Here is a 20535-nt window from a genome sequence, read left to right on the forward strand (position 1 = left end):
TTTGGTAACAGCACAACAATTTACGTTAGTAGCTGTGCACCGATATAACAAAAATATTATCAATAATAATATTAATGATATCAATATTATTATGAATAATAACATAATAAATTGAATTTACCCCCCCAAAAGGGGGAGGAGAGCAAATATCAAGAGGATTCCCTGCCTCTGTTTACATCAGTCCTCTGAACCAGTCAATATCTCATACACATATAGATATATAGCTATAGATATCTCACCTTGTGGGCTTTAGGTCAGAATCTTCAAGGGCAACCAAAAATACCCCCAGAGGACAATAAACCAACTCAAAGTAGGTCAAAATGTCCTAGAGAGACCTCTAAGGCAACAAAGGATGCCAAAAGACACCAAAATGTGTTAGATAAGCATATCTTAAACAAACAAAAAAATGTATGAGGGAGGTTGAACAGAAGTCTCAGTCCTCTTCCCCAGCCAGGCTGGCCCCAGTTCCAGAGTGCTCGCTTCAGCAGCACATATACTAAAATTGGAATGATACAGAGAAGATTAGCATGGCCCTTGCGCAAGGATGACACGCAAATTTGTGAAGTGTTTCATATTTCACCTTGCCTTCATTCCTGGATCTCTCAACGCCATCCAGAAGAGCCTCAGGCCTTCAATCCAGGCCTTCAGCAGCGCTACTTGCCTGACAGACAGTTGTGGGACCACGTCAGGATTCCTCCTCCCAGAGGATATCCCTGACAAATTGAAGGCCTGGAGGGACATGGCAACTTGAAGAAGCATCGCAGCTGGGATACAGTAGAAGTTGATGGCTAGGCAGCCTCCACAATCTGACCTCGATTCTCACTCGATTTAGTTGCTATGCAGAATAGACCTTCATTACCAGCAGATACCTCCTTCAGGGGAGTATTATATAATCCAGTTACACATTCACATGATACACAGGATGAGCGAGAACTATAGACCAGATGGAACAGGTTGAGGAAGGGTCTACTCACAACAGTGACCAAAATCTGTCAGAGGCGGATCCCCTAAAAAGGGGGGGCATGTCAAACATTGAAGGCATTAAGCCAGACCACCAACCTTCAGGTCTGTTTCACCCTCAGACTTTTTTCAAGTCTCTGTTGTTTCAAAAAACAAAAACAAAAAAACCCTACTGCCTGCCTTGATATTCCATTCCCCTCAGCCCAACAATCATTACTGTAAGGGGCGTCAGACGATTTAATCTTCTCCCAACTAATAATGTAAGAGGAAGTCAATACTGTCCCACAGAGGTTCTTGGACCTCGTCCAGAAACAAGGGGTCTCTTCAGTGGCGTATACCCCTCTTACAGGATATGATAGAAAATTTTTAATTTGGTTTTCTAATTCTGCTAAATTTCTCATCACCACGATAATAGATAAAACAATAATGGCAATTATCATCTTCCTCTGCAATTCCAATGGAAGCAGAAGAGGCTCTCAAGTCAAAGGATATACAGGGTTGAGTTGTTTCCATGTAGGGCATGTCGATCTGATGTGAGGGCCATAAGAACGGAGTCGGCCGCATCCCCCCTTTTTTTATTAGATTGTCTCTCAGGTTGCTCCGCCATCTGAGGGAGATTATCTCAAATTCCAATATCAGGGCACACAAGGACACCACAAAACTCTATTAAATTATCTGCTCAAGCCAGGGCATCTCAGGTTATTCCTCGCCTACTGCTATGGCTCAGACATTGGCAAGCAGATATCGCACAACTAATGGAAGCTTGCTTCCTCCCCAATATATGGAGATAATTTGGTTGGTGCCCCTGACTAGTCTCTGATAGAGACTAGAAGCAGAAAATAAGTTCCTCTCTTTTCATGGACCCCAAAATAGTCCTTCCTAGCTTTTTGGAGGGTTCCTTCGTTCCCTCTAACCAGGGACTTTTTCCCTCCAGACTCCAGGGACCGTCTGGACGCATGAATCACCAACAGTCAGATAGTTTCCGATCTGGAGATAGATACTGAAGGGGAAGGCAGAGCAAAAGAATCTCTTGAGGAACATGAAATAGAGGTACAACATAGGCCTCACAACTATGCCCCTATTGGTGGAAGGCTCAAGCCTTTCATGGATAGATGGGATGCCTCTACCTCTGTTTCCTGGGTTAGAGATATCAGAAGATTAAGCCTGGTATGTCCCAAACAAGGGATGTTCTGAACAGTTCATCTGGAGAAGGGGCGTTGGTACTTACCTGACACGCCCTTTCTCTGTGAGCTGTGAAGAGCATCCATCCCCACCCTTATTCGTCTGGTGGGATGCTATTCCAGCCAAGTATTAGAAAGGGCGAAGGAGAAGAAATATTTCATCACTTCGACTTCGCCAAAACTGGGGACTCTAGGGAGGAGTCCCGTGGAGGAGGAGGAGCATCCTCTCAATTAAAGCCCAGCCTATCAAATGAGCGACAGAAGCATCATCCCAAACAATGGATGCTCTTCACAGCTCACAGAGAAAGGGCGTGTCAGTTAAGCACCAACGCCCCATCTCATGATACTAACAGGGAGCCAGTTGGTGTAGTAGATAATATTTGTGCTAGAAACTGGGAGACCATGAGTTCCAGTCCTTCCCTAGGCACCGAAGATGGCATGGTGAAGTTGCACAAAATAAAGGCAGAATTTAACTCTAATAATTTAAAAATGACTGTAGGGTCATTTTTCACCTGCATTATCAGTCATTATATGTAGATTTAAATTTCATAACAAGAGTTTAACAGCAGGGGTGGGATCCAACAGGGTTAACTTCCGGTTCAGTGATTTACGAGGTTCGATGATTTACGATGTGCTTCCCTGCACGCTGCCCGCGCTGCCCGTGAGCACCTGTAAATCGGCATCAGCATGCTGCGTGCAGAGAAGCAGCCTTTGAAAAAGCCCTTTTTTCCTGCTTTTTTAACTGCGGCTTTGCCTTGCACGGCAGCTGAAGTTGAAACAGCAGGAAATAAAGGTCAGGTAAGAGCCTGGGCGGGCGGGTGGACAAAAACATCAGCAGACATAGAACCAGTTCTATGTCTGCTGCTCTTTAGAGCTACCGGTTCTACAGAGGTGGACAGAACCGGTAGAAACCCACCCCTGTTTAACAGCCAGGAAAAAAGTATTGCTGATTCTACTCTAATGCTGTGTTGTTTATCACAATATCGAAATCCTGGGCACTTTTTGGGTTGAGGTGCTGAGAAATCACATTGTATGTTAAGTTTATGATGAAGGCTTTCAATGGAGATTTTCGTCTAAACCAAAATAGACATCGACAGTGAAACTGCACCAGGATCATTCAGGATAATGAAGATCCCAGCTGTATCATATTCAGAATGTGTAACAAGAATTGCTTATAGCGTTTGGCTTAAAACACAGCTGCCCCTCAACACAACAATTTGTAGGATGGCATTTTCATCCATGTGTTTCCTGTTACCAGTAATGGAAGAAAAAAAAATCTTAGAGGCTCAAAGAATATTTAGATAGTTCTCACACCTTGGCAGCCCTTAAAAGGAATCATATATCTGCATTTTCAGCATAAGGGATCTACAATATGAAACTAAGCCTTTAACATCTGGAAGGAATAAATAGAAATCAGAGTGAGAGAAAACAGAAAAAAAAACTCATGTGGGAGTTTTTAAATTGGAAAATTAAAACTCCAACCCATCTGTATCATTTTAAAAGTTTTTTGTTCACACAATAGAGATTTCTGTATTTTCAATCTATTTCATCATATTTGTCAGAATTCAGTTTATGATGGATATGATGGAAAAAGCTAGTGCTTTTATCATTCAGGTTATATTTCACTTCCTACCGGAAAAAGCAATTTAGGTTTTTCTCAAGAACAGCTCAGTGAGGCAACAGAAACATTTGTGACAGCTGTTTGAAATCCCATTCTGCTGCCTAATCTTTTTTTCCTTTTCTAAAACAAGAAGCAAAATAAGTGCACAATCAGTGAACACTTACGTATTCAGAGTGGCACATCTCCCATTTGAATTATTTTGAATTTGCTCTTCTCTTTAATAGTTTAATGTTGCATAATTATTAGTACAATTGATGTTTAATTTAACACAATTAGTTTAATAGCACAATTGTTAGTACAGTTGATGATCAGGCATTCAGCAGCATTGCCAAACTTCTTAGGCAAGATTGGGTGGAAGCATAGTGCAAGGAAAAAGAAGAAATGTATAGAAATTGACTCTCATGCAAAAACTTCCACTTTCATTTCATGATGAAAAAATGTATCCTAAATCTACTTAATCTAGATTACAGTCTCTCCTCTTTGTTCAAGGACTGGAGAGTAAGGAAAACAAATTACCCATGTGCTTATTTGTATGGCCCCATTTTTTAGGGAATACCTGCAAGAGATTTACTATTTATGTCTTCTGTTGATAAATAATTTCTTCTTTCATAAAATACTATGATGCAGAATAAGAATAAGAAAGCCTTTTCTACATGGAAAATAATTTAGTTGGAGATGATTCTTCTCAATCTAGATTTTTTTTTTTTTACTCTGAGACACAAATAACCAGGCTCAAATAATCCTACTTTAGACACATTATGCAAAGACCTAGACCTCTGGAAAAAGTTCTAATGCTGGAAAAAGTGGAAGGAAAAAAAAAAGAAAGGATGACAAGCAGTAATGGGAATGTGCTCAGTTACTGTGGCGATGGGTACATGGTTGGAAAACCTGAAACATCAAGTTGAGGACAGATCATCATGGAGAAACTTTATTGATGTGGTCACTAGGAGTTGACACTGACCTCATGGCACATAATCAGTCAGTCAATCAATGTCAACACTGTTAAATGGGTCCGCGCGGGAAAGGAGAGGCAGGACACAGGAGGACTGGTAAGCAGACTTTATTTCAAGTCAGTTCGGAAAAAAGCTGCTCAACCGAGGCAGGCACCAGCTTTTACAACCGGTGCTGTCCAAAGCTTCAGCCACTGATGGGACTTCGTTTTCCCGCCAGCGGCTGGGCCAATGAGTGGAGTCTATTAGCAGACTCCACTCTTTGGCCATATTTGGTCATATATAAAAAATACGGTCTATAAATCCAGACATTTATGTGTGTGAAAAGCTTTCCTGCTCATATGAATCTGCCAACAGGTCACAGTTTATTTTCTGACGCTAGCTTTATATCACCGAAAAAGATGGGAATATAAACCAGAACCTTTTCTGTGATGGCACCCCAATGATAGAACTTCAACTATGGCAATCCCACATTTCAATTGGAAAAGAATGTTTTGTTCAATCTGGTTGCTAAAAGCTCTTAGTATGATACCTAAATTAAAAAACAAAAACTGTTTTTTGTGTTCGAGGGTAACATCTGCCTTTTATTTTACTACATTGCTTAATTTTTTAAGAGGTTTTATATATTTTGCTAGGAAAAAGTTTTCATCTGTTTTGGGGATCTTTCTGAGACTAAACAGCTGTGCAGAAATACTTTCAGAAATAATATCAGATCAGCTAGCTTCTAGAATAAAATGCAAGCTAGATATTATAGATAGATAATAGATAGATGGATGGATGGATGGATAGATAGATAGATAGATAGATAGATAGATAGATAGATAGATAGATAGATAGATAGATAGATAGATAGATAGACAGACTGTATATAGATATATACACACATACATATTTCAAATAAGCTCTTAGGGGAAATATGAGAAATTTGGCTGAGAAAGGTATTGGAAAACACAAGGAACATTATAATAAAAATCCTAGATAATACTAACATTGTTAAAGAAACAAGAAAAGCTTCAATATATAAAAAATATACAAGACCACAGATAGGTGTGATATTGTCTTGACCAGTTTGCACATTTCAGTATGATGATTCTTCCCCTCCTACACATCAGATAGTTTTGTCATATAAAATATAAACCGCCCAGAATACCAAAAGAGAAATTAATGCCATTAGAAATATTAAGTGAGGGGACTTTACATAATTCTAGCTTTATGCCAAGGGGCTGGCATTTTAATCTTCTACAATCCCCTGTTGTGGCAGTGTGATAAAGTGAAAACATTCATTCATAACTGCTCACCACTGCCTCCCCACCCCTCCAAGCAGCGAATGTAGGAAGAGGCCACCTGAGGGTTTTCCACTCAGACTTGGTGCTCTACGCACTCAAGGAGATTATCTGCCCAACATTCTCATGGTGAAGCCAGCAGTAAACACGAGTTGCTTTGTGAATAAAGTAATGCGCAGAACAGTCTTGGGAAAAGAGACTCCCTGGTGATCGTGTTTCCCCTGATGAGACAAAGACACTAATGAGCAGACTCTTACCTGATCACTGTTAGCAAATAAAACTCTTTAGTTTGACAGGCAGCAGGGAATTCTTTGGTTGGTTTCTGCCCTCTCATTCCCCCCCGCTTCGAGAATGCACTGTGTTTCTGGCAGAAATATTTACGAAGGGAGTCGGACCCTGCAGCCCTCAACACATTGGAAAGGAAGTCTAATTGGAATTAGAATTAGCCTAATTGGAATTGGAAGAGGTGGAACTGCTTCTGCGTAGGCAAGAGTTAAAAGGCACGTTGGCCCTGGGGTGGGAACAGTTGAAACCCAGGAAAGAGTCTTGAAATTCAGAGTCTGTTGCTTCAATTCTATGGAGACCAGAAGCCGAAAGGACGGGCAATGTTCCAGCATGGAGCAGTACCTATGGTTTCAGGGCAATTTATGATCATAAATTGCCCTGGAACTATAAGCACCTTGTTAACTGTAATCGAAATAAATCCTCCATGTATGAAAAATACCAATCTTTGGCCAAAAGAGAGGGGGAAAAAAAGATCAACAGTCTCAAATAATTCTCAGCTTTTAAAAAACATTAATATCATTGGAATAAAAATTCAGAAACAAGTTAGTACTTTCACTGTCTTTTTTTAAAAAGTGAAAACACTGACATAAGCATTAAAAAAATGGGTTATTATTTGTTCTCATTCCATCTTTTCTTTGGGAGTTTAGAATAGCATACAGTAACTCACCACTCCTACAGTTTAAGCCAGTGTGCAATTATCCCAACTCCATCTGACCATCTTCAGAGCTGACAGATGATTTTGGCCTCCGTGAAATGTGACATTCTACTTTCTCAGCAATGGCCTTTGGCTCACTATTAATCTTCTGTTTGGCGACCTCAGCAGCTATGAAGCAAGTAATTGGTGGAAGACCTTTTCTACACTGCTAGTAGATTTGTTAGTGAGTGAGCCATCTTAATTTGCATGCCCTAATGATATTAAAAGATTAAGCTGACATTTACAGGATGGTACTCTTGAAACATTTATCAGGTTTTGGATGGTATTTTGTCCATGGAACTATCCATCCCTGATACTAACTAATCAGTTGATTGGACGTTAGTGCCAAGGAAGGAAAGGAAGGAGAGGCATCCCTATGGATTTTACTCCACTAGTCATTACCGAATCTAGGGGGCAGCGCTCATATCTGTTTCAAGGCCATGAGCCAACGCTGTCTGAAGACATTTCTGCGGTCATATGGCCAGCATGACATCACGGAGCATTGGGTCAAGTGTAGACAGAAAAAAACAAGGGAGGATTATTCAGTGCAAGACTGGAAATCTGAATTGATGGCATTGGGTAACTCTTGTGGCATGATCAACTTCGGCACTAAGCAAAAATCATAAGCATTCAAAGAAGGCAAACAATAATAATATGATTCATATTTAGGTGATGATTAATGTTTCTCAGATTTATCCTCTGATCTTCCCAACCTCAGCATCAAGATATTCTTGCTAATGGTTTTTAATGCCATGTCCTCACATCATTGCCTCCATCTCACCCCCACACACATATTAAAGGGAGCTTCAAGGTCTCTTCAGTGGTTCAATTTTAAACTGTTCTGATATATTTCCCTTACCTCCAAGAAAGCATTTTCCCCCCTGTGAATCTGATCCAGAATGCTTCATTGATAACATGATTGATGTTATGGTTGAGTGTTGGCATCTGTGCAGCTTCTGTTGGCTATTTTAGGCTACTGCAGACCTGCCTGATCGACTCTGATTATTGGGCCTTGCCTGCTAGAATCATTTTGGATGGGCTGCAAGTGATTTAAGAAAGCGGAATTACAGAGCTGGAGGGGAGGTCTTTCTGTCCAACCCCCTGTACAAGCAGGAAACCCTACAATCTTTCAGACAAACGATTGTCCAATCTCTTCTTAAAAACCTCCAGTGTTGGAGCACCCGCATCTTCTGAAGGCAAGCCGTCCCACGAGTTGATTGTTCTCACTGTCAGCAAATTTCTCCTTAGTTCTAGGTTGCTTCTCTCTTTGATTAGTTTCCATCCATTCCTTCTTGTCCTGCCCTCAAGTGCTTTGGAGGAAACCAGATACTGTCAGCTGGATAGTGCTGGTTCTGTTCCAAATGAGCACCTTATAGATTTTCTGCTCCTTCTGCCAAGAAGGAATTCCACGTGGTTGTACTTTTTACTATTCCAATGGGCACAATTTTGTCTCCTCTACAGCTGCTGCTAATCACAGCCACTGACTATCTCCGTTACCATTCTTTTGCATGACTAGTCAAGATAGAAGCCTGTCCAGTATCAATTGTTTCCTCCAGCTTCACCCTGCCTCTCTCTTCCATTCTTGTGACCTAACAGCCAGGGTAGTTTTGGACGTGGATTTGGCACTTTCAGAAGAGATCTAGACACTTATATTTGGAACTAGCCCAGTTGGCAGGTAACAGGTGCAGAGCTCTTCCTTGCCTGTAATCTGTTGGAGAGGCAGCTTCACAGGTGGCTAAACCAGCCATTCTAAGGCCTGCCTGTTACAAGTTAAGAGCAATTGACTTCAGCTGGCACTGGTGAGGCTTATGGGAAGGGAAACAGACAGAAGACTCCACCAACAGGTTCCTTACCTTGACCCAGTCATGTACTACAAAAGAGCATTGGCCTCTTCACTGAATAGGGGGTGTCAGTGATAAAAGCAGTTCATTGGTTTTTAAGTCAATATATTTTTCTCTTGACTCACAAACAGAAGGATGGTATACTGAGTCTCAATCTGTGGTCCGTGGATCCCTGCGATGTTGTCACGGGCCCCACGAAGGCTTGAAGAAATGTTGTGATTTAAATCTTGAGTTAAGTCTTGGGGGCCTGTGGCCACAAAAGGAGGGGGGGTCCCATGGTAAAGAAAAGATTGAGAACCACTGCGATCTAGATAGCAATAGCAATAGCACTTAGACATATACTGCTTCACAGTGCTTTACAGCCTTCTCTAAACGGTTTTACAGAGTCAGCATACTGCCCCCAACAACCTGGGCCCTCCTTTTACCCACTTTGTAAGGATGGAAGGCTGAGTCCACCTTGAACCTAGTGAAATTTGAACTGCCAAATTGCAGTCAGCTGGCAGTCAACAGAAGTAGCCTGCAGTACTGCACTCTAACCACTGCACCACCGTGGTTCATAATAGACAGTCCTAAACCATGAAATTCCAGAAGAGGGGAAACCTACTAACCCTCCAGATGTTGCTATATTAAAACTCTCAACACTCCCAGCCCACATATGCAATATTTAAAAGCATGTTTAGCAACCTCCGGAGCCTCAGCTACATGGCTTCAGCTAATGCTACATGACCAAACTGGCAATATAGCCTTATCTAAACCTGGGATTCTAGAGCACAGCCTTAGGCATAGAAATAACAGGAACCTCAAATGGATTTTAGTTCTCAATTTCTAAATTGCAACGAGACCCATCAGACAACAAAGGAGAGGCTAGTCTTTTCCCTATGACCTTGAATCAATTTTATAGAAGGAATCATTTACTAATTTTAAAAGAAAGTTTCAAGCCTGGGATTGAAGTCTGTGCAAAGAAAGATGTTTCCAGGCTAGGAAAAAAAAGGCTCATGTCATAGTACATTTATAAAAATACAGATGTCACTTATTTTTTTATTTCCATTAGAACATCAGTTATTGTTAGACTCTTCTGAGCAACTTCTCAATTGTTCCATCCACACGATGGTAAAATACCATATGGACACTTAATACATTGAAGTAGTTTAGTCACATCACAATTCCAGAAGGGATCATCACTTTAATACAAAAGAAAGAGCCAAGTGAGCAAAGGGGACAGTAATATCAAGGTATGTGGATTCTTAAAATATACTCATTTCACACTTGGAAAACTCTGGAACCAAAAGATGAAAAGCTACACAAACATTCATTGAAATATTGCTAATATTTTAAACAAAACACTGGTTTAATAAAACCCAGGCAATAAAGAACATATATGGTTACCTGGGCAGAATTCTCTCTGATGTACACACATTCTATTTATCTCAACGGACATGTGTGCAAATGTGCATTAAAGTAATCCTTACAGTTTATTATGCATGAGAAATATAAAGCATTAAATGGAAGCTAAACAGCCACTGCAGGAAATTTAGGAAGGCTTTAGGTTAGCAGGTGTCACTTGACTAAAATAATCTTATTTCCTGTGACTTTGCTTGCCTTTTACTAGCGTGGCCAAAAACGCCAGCTGCCTAGCTAACAAACTGAAGGTGAATCTTACAGCTATATATGCAATAATTATTGTAGCCATATTTAAAAGATTTTGTGCTGAGCTCCTCTTTTTTCTTATCAAAGCCACAGTTACGCTTCTGCTACTAATGAAGAAAACTGTGGGCCCCTTCAGAAGAGTATCGGCCGTTATTGGGGATCTTGCCACAGGATTCCTATAAACCAACGTCTGTGGATTATTCTGACATAGAGGGTCCTTTGCTTAAACATTCATGAATCACTAAAAATGCATTCAGTATATAGTCAGATCACCATATAATTAATAAAGTTACTTTTCTATGAAAGTGAAAGGATTTCATTAGGCTTAAATCTAGTTTATAGCATAGTATCAGAATGTAGTACTAGAATTTGATAAAGTAAAATTATCGGCTAAATTATTGTTTTAAGGGCATATTATATAAATGTGGCAACTAATTCTTAATCTTCTCTTTGGCTCACAACTACACTGAATTACCAATAAACATTATTTAGAACTTTGTTAATTATATAAATAGGCTACAATACAAATGGAAGAAAATACAAGACAACTCTTTAGCATGGTAAATTCTTTGCATATAAAGAAGCAAATAGCTCATATAGCTAGAACTGAACAATTATTTTGCTGGAAAACTATTACATGTAATTCCTTTCCCACCCCCACCCCATTTAACAGTAATGTACACAATCTACACAAGTGAGTTTCTAAAAAATACATCAATATTATAATCTATTACAACAACTCAGCTACTACTATCCCCTGATATGACAGCTAAAGGGGTATACATACAGCTAAACTACTTATTTGGATTTGCTTTCCTCTTTCTTTTTCATATATTAGAGAAGCATCAATAAATAATGTTTAAATAACATTCACCATTTACCCATCGTTCCTAAGAATCTACATTTTAAAAATGTTTTCTTCCCCAGCATTACCTGGGAGCTTTATCACCTGTAAACTGGTTGTCATGTTACTTACTTCTTGATAGAAAATACTTAGAAAGAACAGGCCTCTTACACTCCAGTCTGAAAAAAATGCGACAATCTAACATGCTGGGTAAATTTATACCGATTTCAGTGGGACTTAAAAATATATCATACGGGGTTGGCTATGTCCATTCAAATTAATACAGAGTAAAGATATGGACTCCGGTATTACGGCTGATGATATTTCCGTAAAATCAGTAGGATCAATGCCTCAGTACTATACCTGAAATGGGAATGTTGGTCTATCATCTAGTGAATCTAGTGAAACCCCTTTGGTATTAATAGAGCTTCAGAAGATCAGTTCGTGATAGGAAACACCTGGAATGCTTACTATTGTTTATTTATATATTTTCTTTATATACATATAAAGTGTATGTTGTGTGTTATTTTGTTAAAATATGTCTACACACACCATACACCATCACACTGTACATATAGTGCAGATTTCTTAGTTATCTTAACGTAATTTGCTTTTGGGCAAACTAGAATTATCAGGCCTAACTAGCTGAACGATACATTTCAAAATAATAGGTTTATCCTTTGATGAAATAATAAATCAGTTCCTATATACTTTTCAATAATCTATGGAAGCGGGCACTATTGTTTTTAAAGAGAGGGTATCAGAAGAATCGAACACTTAGAAAGCGGTCATCTTAAAATGTATTCTACAGAACTGGTTAAAAAACAGCCAGTGCTGGAAAAGAACGCTCTAGAGAAAAACCATGGTTCAACTCATGTGGATTACAGATCTTGCCCCAGTCGTTCTATTTCTTCAATCAAGAAGTCAATATCTGACTTGGTGGCTGCAGGATTTGAGATCACCATTCTGAAGAAGTTGACTTTTTCTCCCTGAGGCTGATATCCAACCATGGTGGTACCTGTTTCCATCATCAGAGCTTTGATCTTGGGTGCCACCTTGAGATTCAAACAAGAAAGAAAAGAGGTTTGGAATTCAGATCTCCCTTTGAGGGAGAAGGCTAGCACATCAGCAAGGAAGCACGGCCTGATGTAGAGAAAATACAGAATGGACGAAGAAGGTATCGGTAGGTCTGATGGGCAGTCTTTCAATGTTCTCCTGAAGTTCTGGTATTTGCAAGGCCAACAGAGCGGGAGAGCGCCAAGATATGGAAGACAGCACTGATGGCACCTTGTTGCTTTTATTTTTAATATTTCTATAGAATATAACCAAGTTACGAAGCTACACAAAACAATATGACCATGTACTTCCATGCACTTATTTCCTCTCCTGACAAAAATCAATATTCATTGTGGTCATGGAGGACCTCACGCCCAAACACTGAGATAGGGTAAAATATTTTAGTACTTGGGGCAGAAAATCCACCTAGCAGATTTGGTGTGAGTAAAAGGACATAAATAAATAAAATCAGCAATTTGCTGGTTTTTAATGGTTCTGACAAAAGTCTTGGCTATAAAATTAAGAAAATAGATTCAGGGCAAAATAAGCAGAACCTCATCCCTAATACAGATGAGCTAGAGTGATTATTGGTTTGTAATTCAATTGGATAATAACACATCTAACTTTGTAATATCCCTTCTGTTGCTTATTACTAAACAATAATGCAATTCTCTGTCTCATACAAGAGGCTCATTTTAAAAGAAACAAGAGGCTCTTCATTGAACATGTGAATTTCACACTCATCTCGTCAACACACTCATAATTCGTTGGATACGCCTACATAGTAGATCTACAATACTTAATGCTTTCTACACAGAGTTCCCTGGAAGAGAATTTGAAGCATTCAGAGCACATGGACAATGTATTGCTTTTTGTACTGCAGTCGGCTTATTTCAGGGTAGTTCAAAAAGCCTACATCACTTAAAGCAGTGGGGGCTAACCTTTTTGGGCTCCTGTGCTGATAATTGTGTGTGCTTGCATGCGCACACTTGCATGCCAGCACCCAGACAGCAATGGGGTGGGGTCCCCCCACGCCCCCTGAGCATGTATGTGCACCCCCCCTGCACACTGCGCAACTCAGTGCATGCACGTGTGACCCCCGCGCTGTGCAACTCTGCACGTGCATCTCCCATGCCCCCCTGCCCCCCACACATGCGTACTAGATACCCAACAATCAGCTGTTTCAAAGGTGTAAGTGGAAAGAGATAGCTGAGGCAGTTTCTAGTCAAGATTTGTAAATCAACAAAGAAAACCAAGCCAATAGCACTGAAAGTTTTCAAAAGGGCAGAATTAGGAGGGGAAAAGAGAGATAGTTGTCACCCTGTCATTCCTTCGATATACTCCAGACAAGTAAGTGATACCATGAGTATACAAGGTTATAGTAAGAAATTCTTGTATGTTTAAAAGCGGTTCTCCCTTCCCTTGCCTTCATTTTCTAATGAAGGTCCCTTTTGAGATGCTTCTTTCTGTGGGCTGATATATCTCTCTAGTCTCCTTCTCCGGGGGTGGGATTCAAATTTTTTAACAACCGGTTCTGTGGGGGTGGCTTAGTTGGTGGACGTGGCTTGGTGGTCATGTGACTGGCTGGGTGTGGCCAACTCAACATCACTCACACTGAGGCACACATCTCCTCGCCTGTCCTCTCATGACTGTAGGGATACTGCAACAGTCATAAGTGTGAAAAATGATCATAAGTCACTTTTTTCAGTGCCATTGTAACTTTGAATGGTCACTCCACACAAGCAAAGTACCAGCAAAGGAGGAGGAAAAAACTCCAGAGAAGTTCCTGAGACAGGAAGACTAGTCCTGCCAGGAATGTAATGAGGGTTAACGGAGAGGCAGTTTCTGTAAGCAACACCAGAATGTTTTCTTCCTGGCTTCCTTACAGGATTAGGCCAGTAATTTCTTCTAACAACTGGTTCTCTGAACTGCTTAGAATGTTAACAAGCAGTTCTAGAGAATAGGTGAGAACCTGTAGAATCCCATCCCTGTCCTTCTCTCTGAGAAGGAGAAGGAGGCACAGGCCTTGCCTCTGAATTGCTCAACTCATTTCCATTGGAGCCTTTCAATCTTTTTGTTTTCTTAGATACTGTAAAGGTCTTAGTTTATATATTCTGTTTTTTAAGCAATTATTTCATTTTCTTAACATTGTTTATCATTGTAATGTACATTGACTCAGAACATTTTTTTGTAAGTGTTTTACAAATTATAATAATAATAAAAAATTACCCTATGTAGTTTTTCTCTTCTTTCTTCAGAGTCTGGCATGCCTCTGAGACTTGGCGGAATGTACCAGAAACAAACGTTTGTGTGTTCAGGCTATATATCATAAAACGAAATAAGCAAAGATTTTTAAAAATCACAAAGGCAGTTCATGAAGATACTCATCAAGAGGATTAATTTTCCTCGCTTATAAAGTTACTTTGTTTGCCATGCCTTCTGATTTTGTCCTTCAAAGTTTAAAAGAATGGAGCAAAATGGAAGTGAATGTGCCCTAAAGCACTTAGAACCTCACTGACAGACAGGCAATTTGCACAGGAACAAATAGAGATATTTTCCAATCCGTCACCACTGTCTTTACCTTTTTCTCCAGATTATTCTCATAATAAAAAATTCATGGGAAATATAAACAGTCCATTTGGAACGCCACCTTTGGATTGACAATTCTGTTCATGCCTGACCATAACCTTAAGACAGGGATCTCAAAATCCTGCAGAGGCTCAGTCAAGCAGAAAGCCATTTCAGCTAGGATTCAAACCATTGAACAGCATGTTTTCCTTTACTTAAATAACAAATAATAAGCAGGCCACTAGAGTGGAACAAAATACATTTCAAGGCTTTAGTGATAACACCTTTTTCTAAGGGTTATGAATCAATTGAATTTCAGCATTATGTGCCTCAGTGGCTTCAATTGATTTCATATTCTTCACCTGTCTACCAGATATTAAAAAGATAAAATCACAGTAACAGGGCTGGATGGAATTTTTTTTGTATTGCAAAAATGTATAATTGAATTAAAAGTATTTTACGGTCTACGACTTACCTCTCCTTCAAAAACCATCTCAAACTCTTGCCTGTTTTTAATTTTATTATAGAGGTATTCTGACAATTCAAGACATTTGTTGATTTGACTTTCAAATCCCACTGTACCCTATTTTGAAAAGAGGGGGAAAACAAATAATTCAATCTCATATTCTTTCTGCATCCTGTAAATAGTTTGGCGAGTAAATCTTGGAAATTTGGAGTCAAACTATTTATTTCTTTTGTTAACCAAAGCTGAACAGCAATGAAATATGGAATATTTGTAAATGTATGTATGGAACAACTTCATTTTAATCTTTTAGAGTTGTCCATACTTTGGCCTTTGTGTGAACAAAGTACCATTTTGCTATTCATTAAAACATCTTTTTTAGGCTTTTGCTTGAGCCCCCCACCCCCCACCCACCCAAAAAGAGATATGGCTAGTAAAATAGAATAATCAATTATACACAAAATATAGGCAGAATAAGAATTACGGTCCAAATTTCATGAATTGTTTTGCTTAGATATTAATTTCATGAATTGTTTTGCTTAGATATTAATTTCTTCTTCTCCCAAGCTTTTTCACCTGGGAGATTTCAATATTTAAATCAACAATATGCTTAGGTTTATAGGAATTTAAAGCTGTGTTGAACAGGTGGGAATTGACTTCTGGTTAAGCTTCCATAGAAATGTTCTGCATTTTGCGGATGATTTACCTTAGCTTTCCACATCAACCAGAATTTGAATATATCCACATGGCGTCCACATTGTATTGCTTTGTCTCCAGTGTCATAGGTGATATCATATTGCTTATCTTGTTGAAACAGATATCCGGCACACATCTGGTTGCAACCTTGAAGTATACCCTGTTATAAAAAAGCATGCCTGTTGAACATATGTGAAGCAAGAGATAAATGCAGTGCTGCATGCATTAAACATTACTGCGTATGTGTCTGCTTAAGCTTTTAAAATTGCTAAATCCTCTTATTTTTCTAAATCAGTAGAAAGTCCCAGAGACAACACATTCCATCCTGCAGCCCCATTTTTTTCTCTGCTTTTTGTAGCAGAAGAGATCCCAATTCCAATCAATCCCAGAGGACCTCACAGCACAAAAAATCCAGTTGGGAAACACAGATGTCAATTATCTATATGATATTTTACTTAGACTCCAAAGTCTGCCGTATAGTACTGAGAACATATCAATGGCCCCTTATTTGAATTTTACATGTGTGGTAAGGGAGCATTTCTTGGTCAAATGCTAAAGACCCAACAGCTAAGAATGAACACTAGAGGAACAACACTCATCTTTTCAGAATCATTGTGGTTAACTATGCTACCCTCAAGGTTGTGGGCATAAACATCTACCACCAAGAACCTTAATTCCACTCCTGTAATTGACACTCAGGAATGTCCCAACAGGAAAGGATTTGTTGCAGCTCCTATATGGTAGATTAAAGGAAATAGAGGGAGTGAGCATTTAATTAATGAAGCATTAACCTTTTCCCGAAGAAGAATGGCAGAACATTGCAGTAGGACTCCCATCATCTTGTGTGGATTCCATGTGACAGAATTGGCTCTGCAAATCAAAGGAACGTGTTTAGAAGCTATTCACTAACATCAGGTAGGAGCAATCTGGCACCAGTGATTTCAGGGTAACCTGCACATCCACAATGGAGGTTATACCATAACTAAAATATGTCAAGTGGATTAATTAAAAATCAATAACGCCATAATTAATGTATTTTATAAGGTTGGATAACTATCGGCCTCCTGAGGAGATCAAACAGAAAACATAACAAAATTAATGAATCCTACTTTATTGTAAGACTACAGTTTGAAAGCATGTAAATAGCAATAGCACTTAGATTTATATACCACTTCACAATGCTTTACAGCCCTCTTTAAGTGGTTTATAGAGTCAGCATATTGCTTCCAACAATCTGGGTCCTCATTTTAACAACCTTAGGAGAATGGAACGCTGAGTCAACCTTGAGCCTGGTGAGACTCGAACTGCCAAACTGCTGGCAGTCTGAAGTAGCCTGCAGTACTGCATTCTGACCACTGTGCCACCAAGGAGTAGATATTTAGATACCACTTTGGTGGGAGGGTAACAGCATTCTGTGTGCCTTTGGCCTATAGCCATGCTGGCCACATGACCACAAAAGTGTCTTGGGACAAAAGTGTTTTGGGACCACAAAAGTATCTCTCTCAGCCAAGAAACAGAGATGAGCACCGCGCCCTAGAGTCGGACACGACTGGACAGGGAAACATTTATCTTTACCTTACAACATGGGTGTCAAACTCGATCGCGTCACGGGCTGGATCTTAACTTTTTTTGCCTTTATGGAACCAGGGTGGACGTGGCCTGTGTGTGACATATCCAGTCCACGGGCAGCCTTACAATAGCAAAATCTTGCAAGTCTAAAAGGATAAACCTCCTGTTGTCTCTTTTTAATGTCTGATAAGTTAGGGTGGGTTTTTTCTAAGTTTCTTTTTTTGCCTGTTGTCCAGCTGCAGTCTTCCCCCTTTTATCTGATCATTCCCTAGGCAGCATCTCTTCCCCTCCTTTCCCAGGGTCATTTGTAATGGTTGCGGCATCCTGTGCCATCCTTACGATGGCCATTTGAGGTCTTCCTAGCTGGCTTCCAACAAGCAAAGTCAATGGGGAAGCTAGCAGTCAAAGTTGCAAGTTGTTGTCATGTGGTGTTTCACTTAACAATTGCAGCAAAAAGGGTTATGAAACCAGGTGCTCATTTGATGGCCACCCTGCCTAATGACAAATGTATTGATCCTTATTGTGGAGTAGCTATACGAATAAGGTAACATATTTCATTCTTTCAGGTAGCCTTAGACCTTCTTTGGAGTTAGCTGACGACACTTCTATTGATTTTGGAAGAGCTAAGAAGAATGAATATAGATAGTTGATATAAAGAGGTTTTCCCCCAAGATTCAGCTGGAGGACTTACAGAATAGAAAGATGATTCCTTAGGTTTTCAAGAGGGAACTGTTGTGGATGCATTTCTAAATATGGATATATTGTTTGCAAGAGATTCTGGGTGAAAATATAAGAACTGAAAATCCAGGAAATACCGACACTGTATCTTATAAGAATCTCTCTTAGGTATTTCTTAATAGTATAAGGCTTAAACATCCCTTTGATCAGCTGGTACTTTGAGGAAATGAAAATTGCCAGACTGCTATTAGAATTGTGTCCATAAGAGGGCTCTCTCAACAATTAAATTAGTGCCTCAGCTTACCAGCGGAAAACTGACAGTAATTAATCGGCATTCATTATACCATCAGCTTATCATTATTGTCTCTTAAATAGCAAAATTAATCCTAAAAGAACAGCTGCCCTGAATATATTTTCCATCTTTGGACAGCTTGTCATATTGCTTCCCCCACAAAATAAAACTGCTTCAAGGCTCTGCCACTTTATATGCAATCATATGTTCATTTCAACATTTTGGTCTTCGTACTGCAGCAACTTAGCACCAAGTAGGTCCCCAAATAATTCTAGTTAACTATGATCTAGTCCGCAGGTTGAAGACATTTTTGCAGCCCATTTTTCTTAGATATGTTTATCCCATTCAAATCATGGTTCACATATGCCAGTGAACACAATATTCATAATGACCACAGATTTTGCAAAACAGAGGTTGCTGAATTATAACCAGCACTGAGAGGATGGTGGAGGAGGTGGAAGGCTGGGAGTTGTAATTCAAGTCCAACAACATCTGGGAAATCTCTTCCATTCTTGTTGGGGGTTGGGGGAAGAGAATGCTTATGCTGATATATTTATAAAAAGTCATTTTTTTTCCCTGCAGAATTTAAAATTATGTACCTTTCAATACCGTTCAGCTTGTGACGATGCTTTCTAGACATAAGTAACCCACCTCCCCAGGCAGCCTGGAAAAGATGAGAAAAATTGGTAAGCTTCAGGAATTGAATTGGGAACTTGAAATATTTTTAAAGATACTTAATTTCAGCAGAAAATTCACTGTAATAATTCTCCCTAGAGAAGGAAATGTGGACCTATTTTCCACAATCTTAGTCATGCAATAACTTGCAGAGCAATGCAATAATTTATGTGCATTATAATGCTCTAACCCAGGGGTCTTTAAACTTGACAGCTTTAAGACTTGTGGACTTCAACTCCCAGAATTCCTCCTTCAGTCATGTTAGCTCAGGAATTCTGGGAGTTGAAGTCCACAAGTCTTAAACTTGCCAAATTTGCTCTAACCAACAGATCCCTACTCAAAAGTCTAGCTCACTGGCTGAATTCACATGACATATCTGATTTATGGTAAATGATGTGCATGATGATCCTGCAGGCCATCTAATTCGACATAGTTTCCCTAGCTTAGTCATACTGGTTGGTTAACTGCCTTAGATAACATTTTTGCAGTGATTGGTAGGTTTTTTTTAATTTTCCACTTTGTTTTTTAAAATTGTTGTTTTAAAGTGGTATAATAAATATAAAGCTTAGCCTCGTGTCAACTGCCCTGTTTAAGCATGACCCCCACACCAACCCACCCACCCAATGGGTTAAAAGGAAAAAAAAACTGGGATAATCTGACTGGCATTGACTTATTTGCAGAGCTGTTGTAGTCTGTCATCTCTGTCTAGAAGCTGACAGGGGAGTTTAAGTTGCTGAGTAGTTAACACTGGATAATTTGGACACGATCCTATCTTGAAATGATTGGGACATAACTTTGCATAATACAACCGATTTTGCTAAGAACGTCATGCAAACATAGCGATTGTGTTTAATGGGCTTTATTTCCAAGTAAAATGGATTGGGATTATGCAGCCCTGGTTACTTACATCCACATGAAGCCAAAGATTATACTTATCACAGATGTCTGCAATCTCTGGAATAGGATCAAAGGCTCCATAAACGGTTGTACCAGCAGTTGCAGTCACATAAAGGGGAATATATCCCTGTAAAGAAAAACAGAGAAGAAGCTCTATTGTGAAATACATTTTTTTTCAATTGAGATTCACACTAACTTAAAGTACAACTGATCCCAAGTTCTTTTTAATTGGTGCATGTTCTTTCTTTGACTTTTCCCAAGACTAAAACAGGTTATCAAAAAAATACCTAATAATTAATCGTCAATTGTAAAGGCAGCAATGCTCTGGAAACACA

The 20535-nt window shown here is 39.4% G+C and overlaps 1 protein-coding gene and 1 non-coding gene across 4 annotated transcripts in view; one reads left to right on the plus strand and one right to left on the minus strand.

Moving 5' to 3' along the window:
* Nucleotides 1-472: 472 nt before the first annotated feature.
* Nucleotides 473-579, plus strand: LOC113434200 (U6 spliceosomal RNA). Its single transcript, XR_003373771.1, has one exon. It is a non-coding gene; the product is annotated as a U6 spliceosomal RNA (small nuclear RNA).
* A 9256-nt stretch (nt 580-9835) lies between these two features.
* GAD1 (glutamate decarboxylase 1) overlaps nt 9836-20535 on the minus strand; it is a 55758-nt gene continuing 45058 nt past the window's right edge. For all 3 annotated transcript variants that reach the window (XM_087919954.1, XM_026696733.2, XM_087919953.1), the window contains 7 exons: nt 20211-20327; nt 19228-19292; nt 16881-16959; nt 16100-16249; nt 15406-15513; nt 14592-14681; nt 9836-12361 (listed from right to left, as the gene is read on the minus strand). In XM_087919954.1, the coding sequence (XP_087776080.1) occupies nt 12188-12361; nt 14592-14681; nt 15406-15513; nt 16100-16249; nt 16881-16959; nt 19228-19292; nt 20211-20327 (783 nt within the window). In that variant the 3' untranslated portion in view covers nt 9836-12187. The remainder of the gene's footprint in view (nt 12362-14591; nt 14682-15405; nt 15514-16099; nt 16250-16880; nt 16960-19227; nt 19293-20210; nt 20328-20535) is intronic.

This window comes from Pseudonaja textilis, chromosome 1, assembly GCF_049901715.1.
Source record: "Pseudonaja textilis isolate UNSWEBS1 chromosome 1, rPseTex1.2, whole genome shotgun sequence".
Taxonomy (NCBI): Eukaryota; Metazoa; Chordata; class Lepidosauria; order Squamata; family Elapidae; genus Pseudonaja; species Pseudonaja textilis.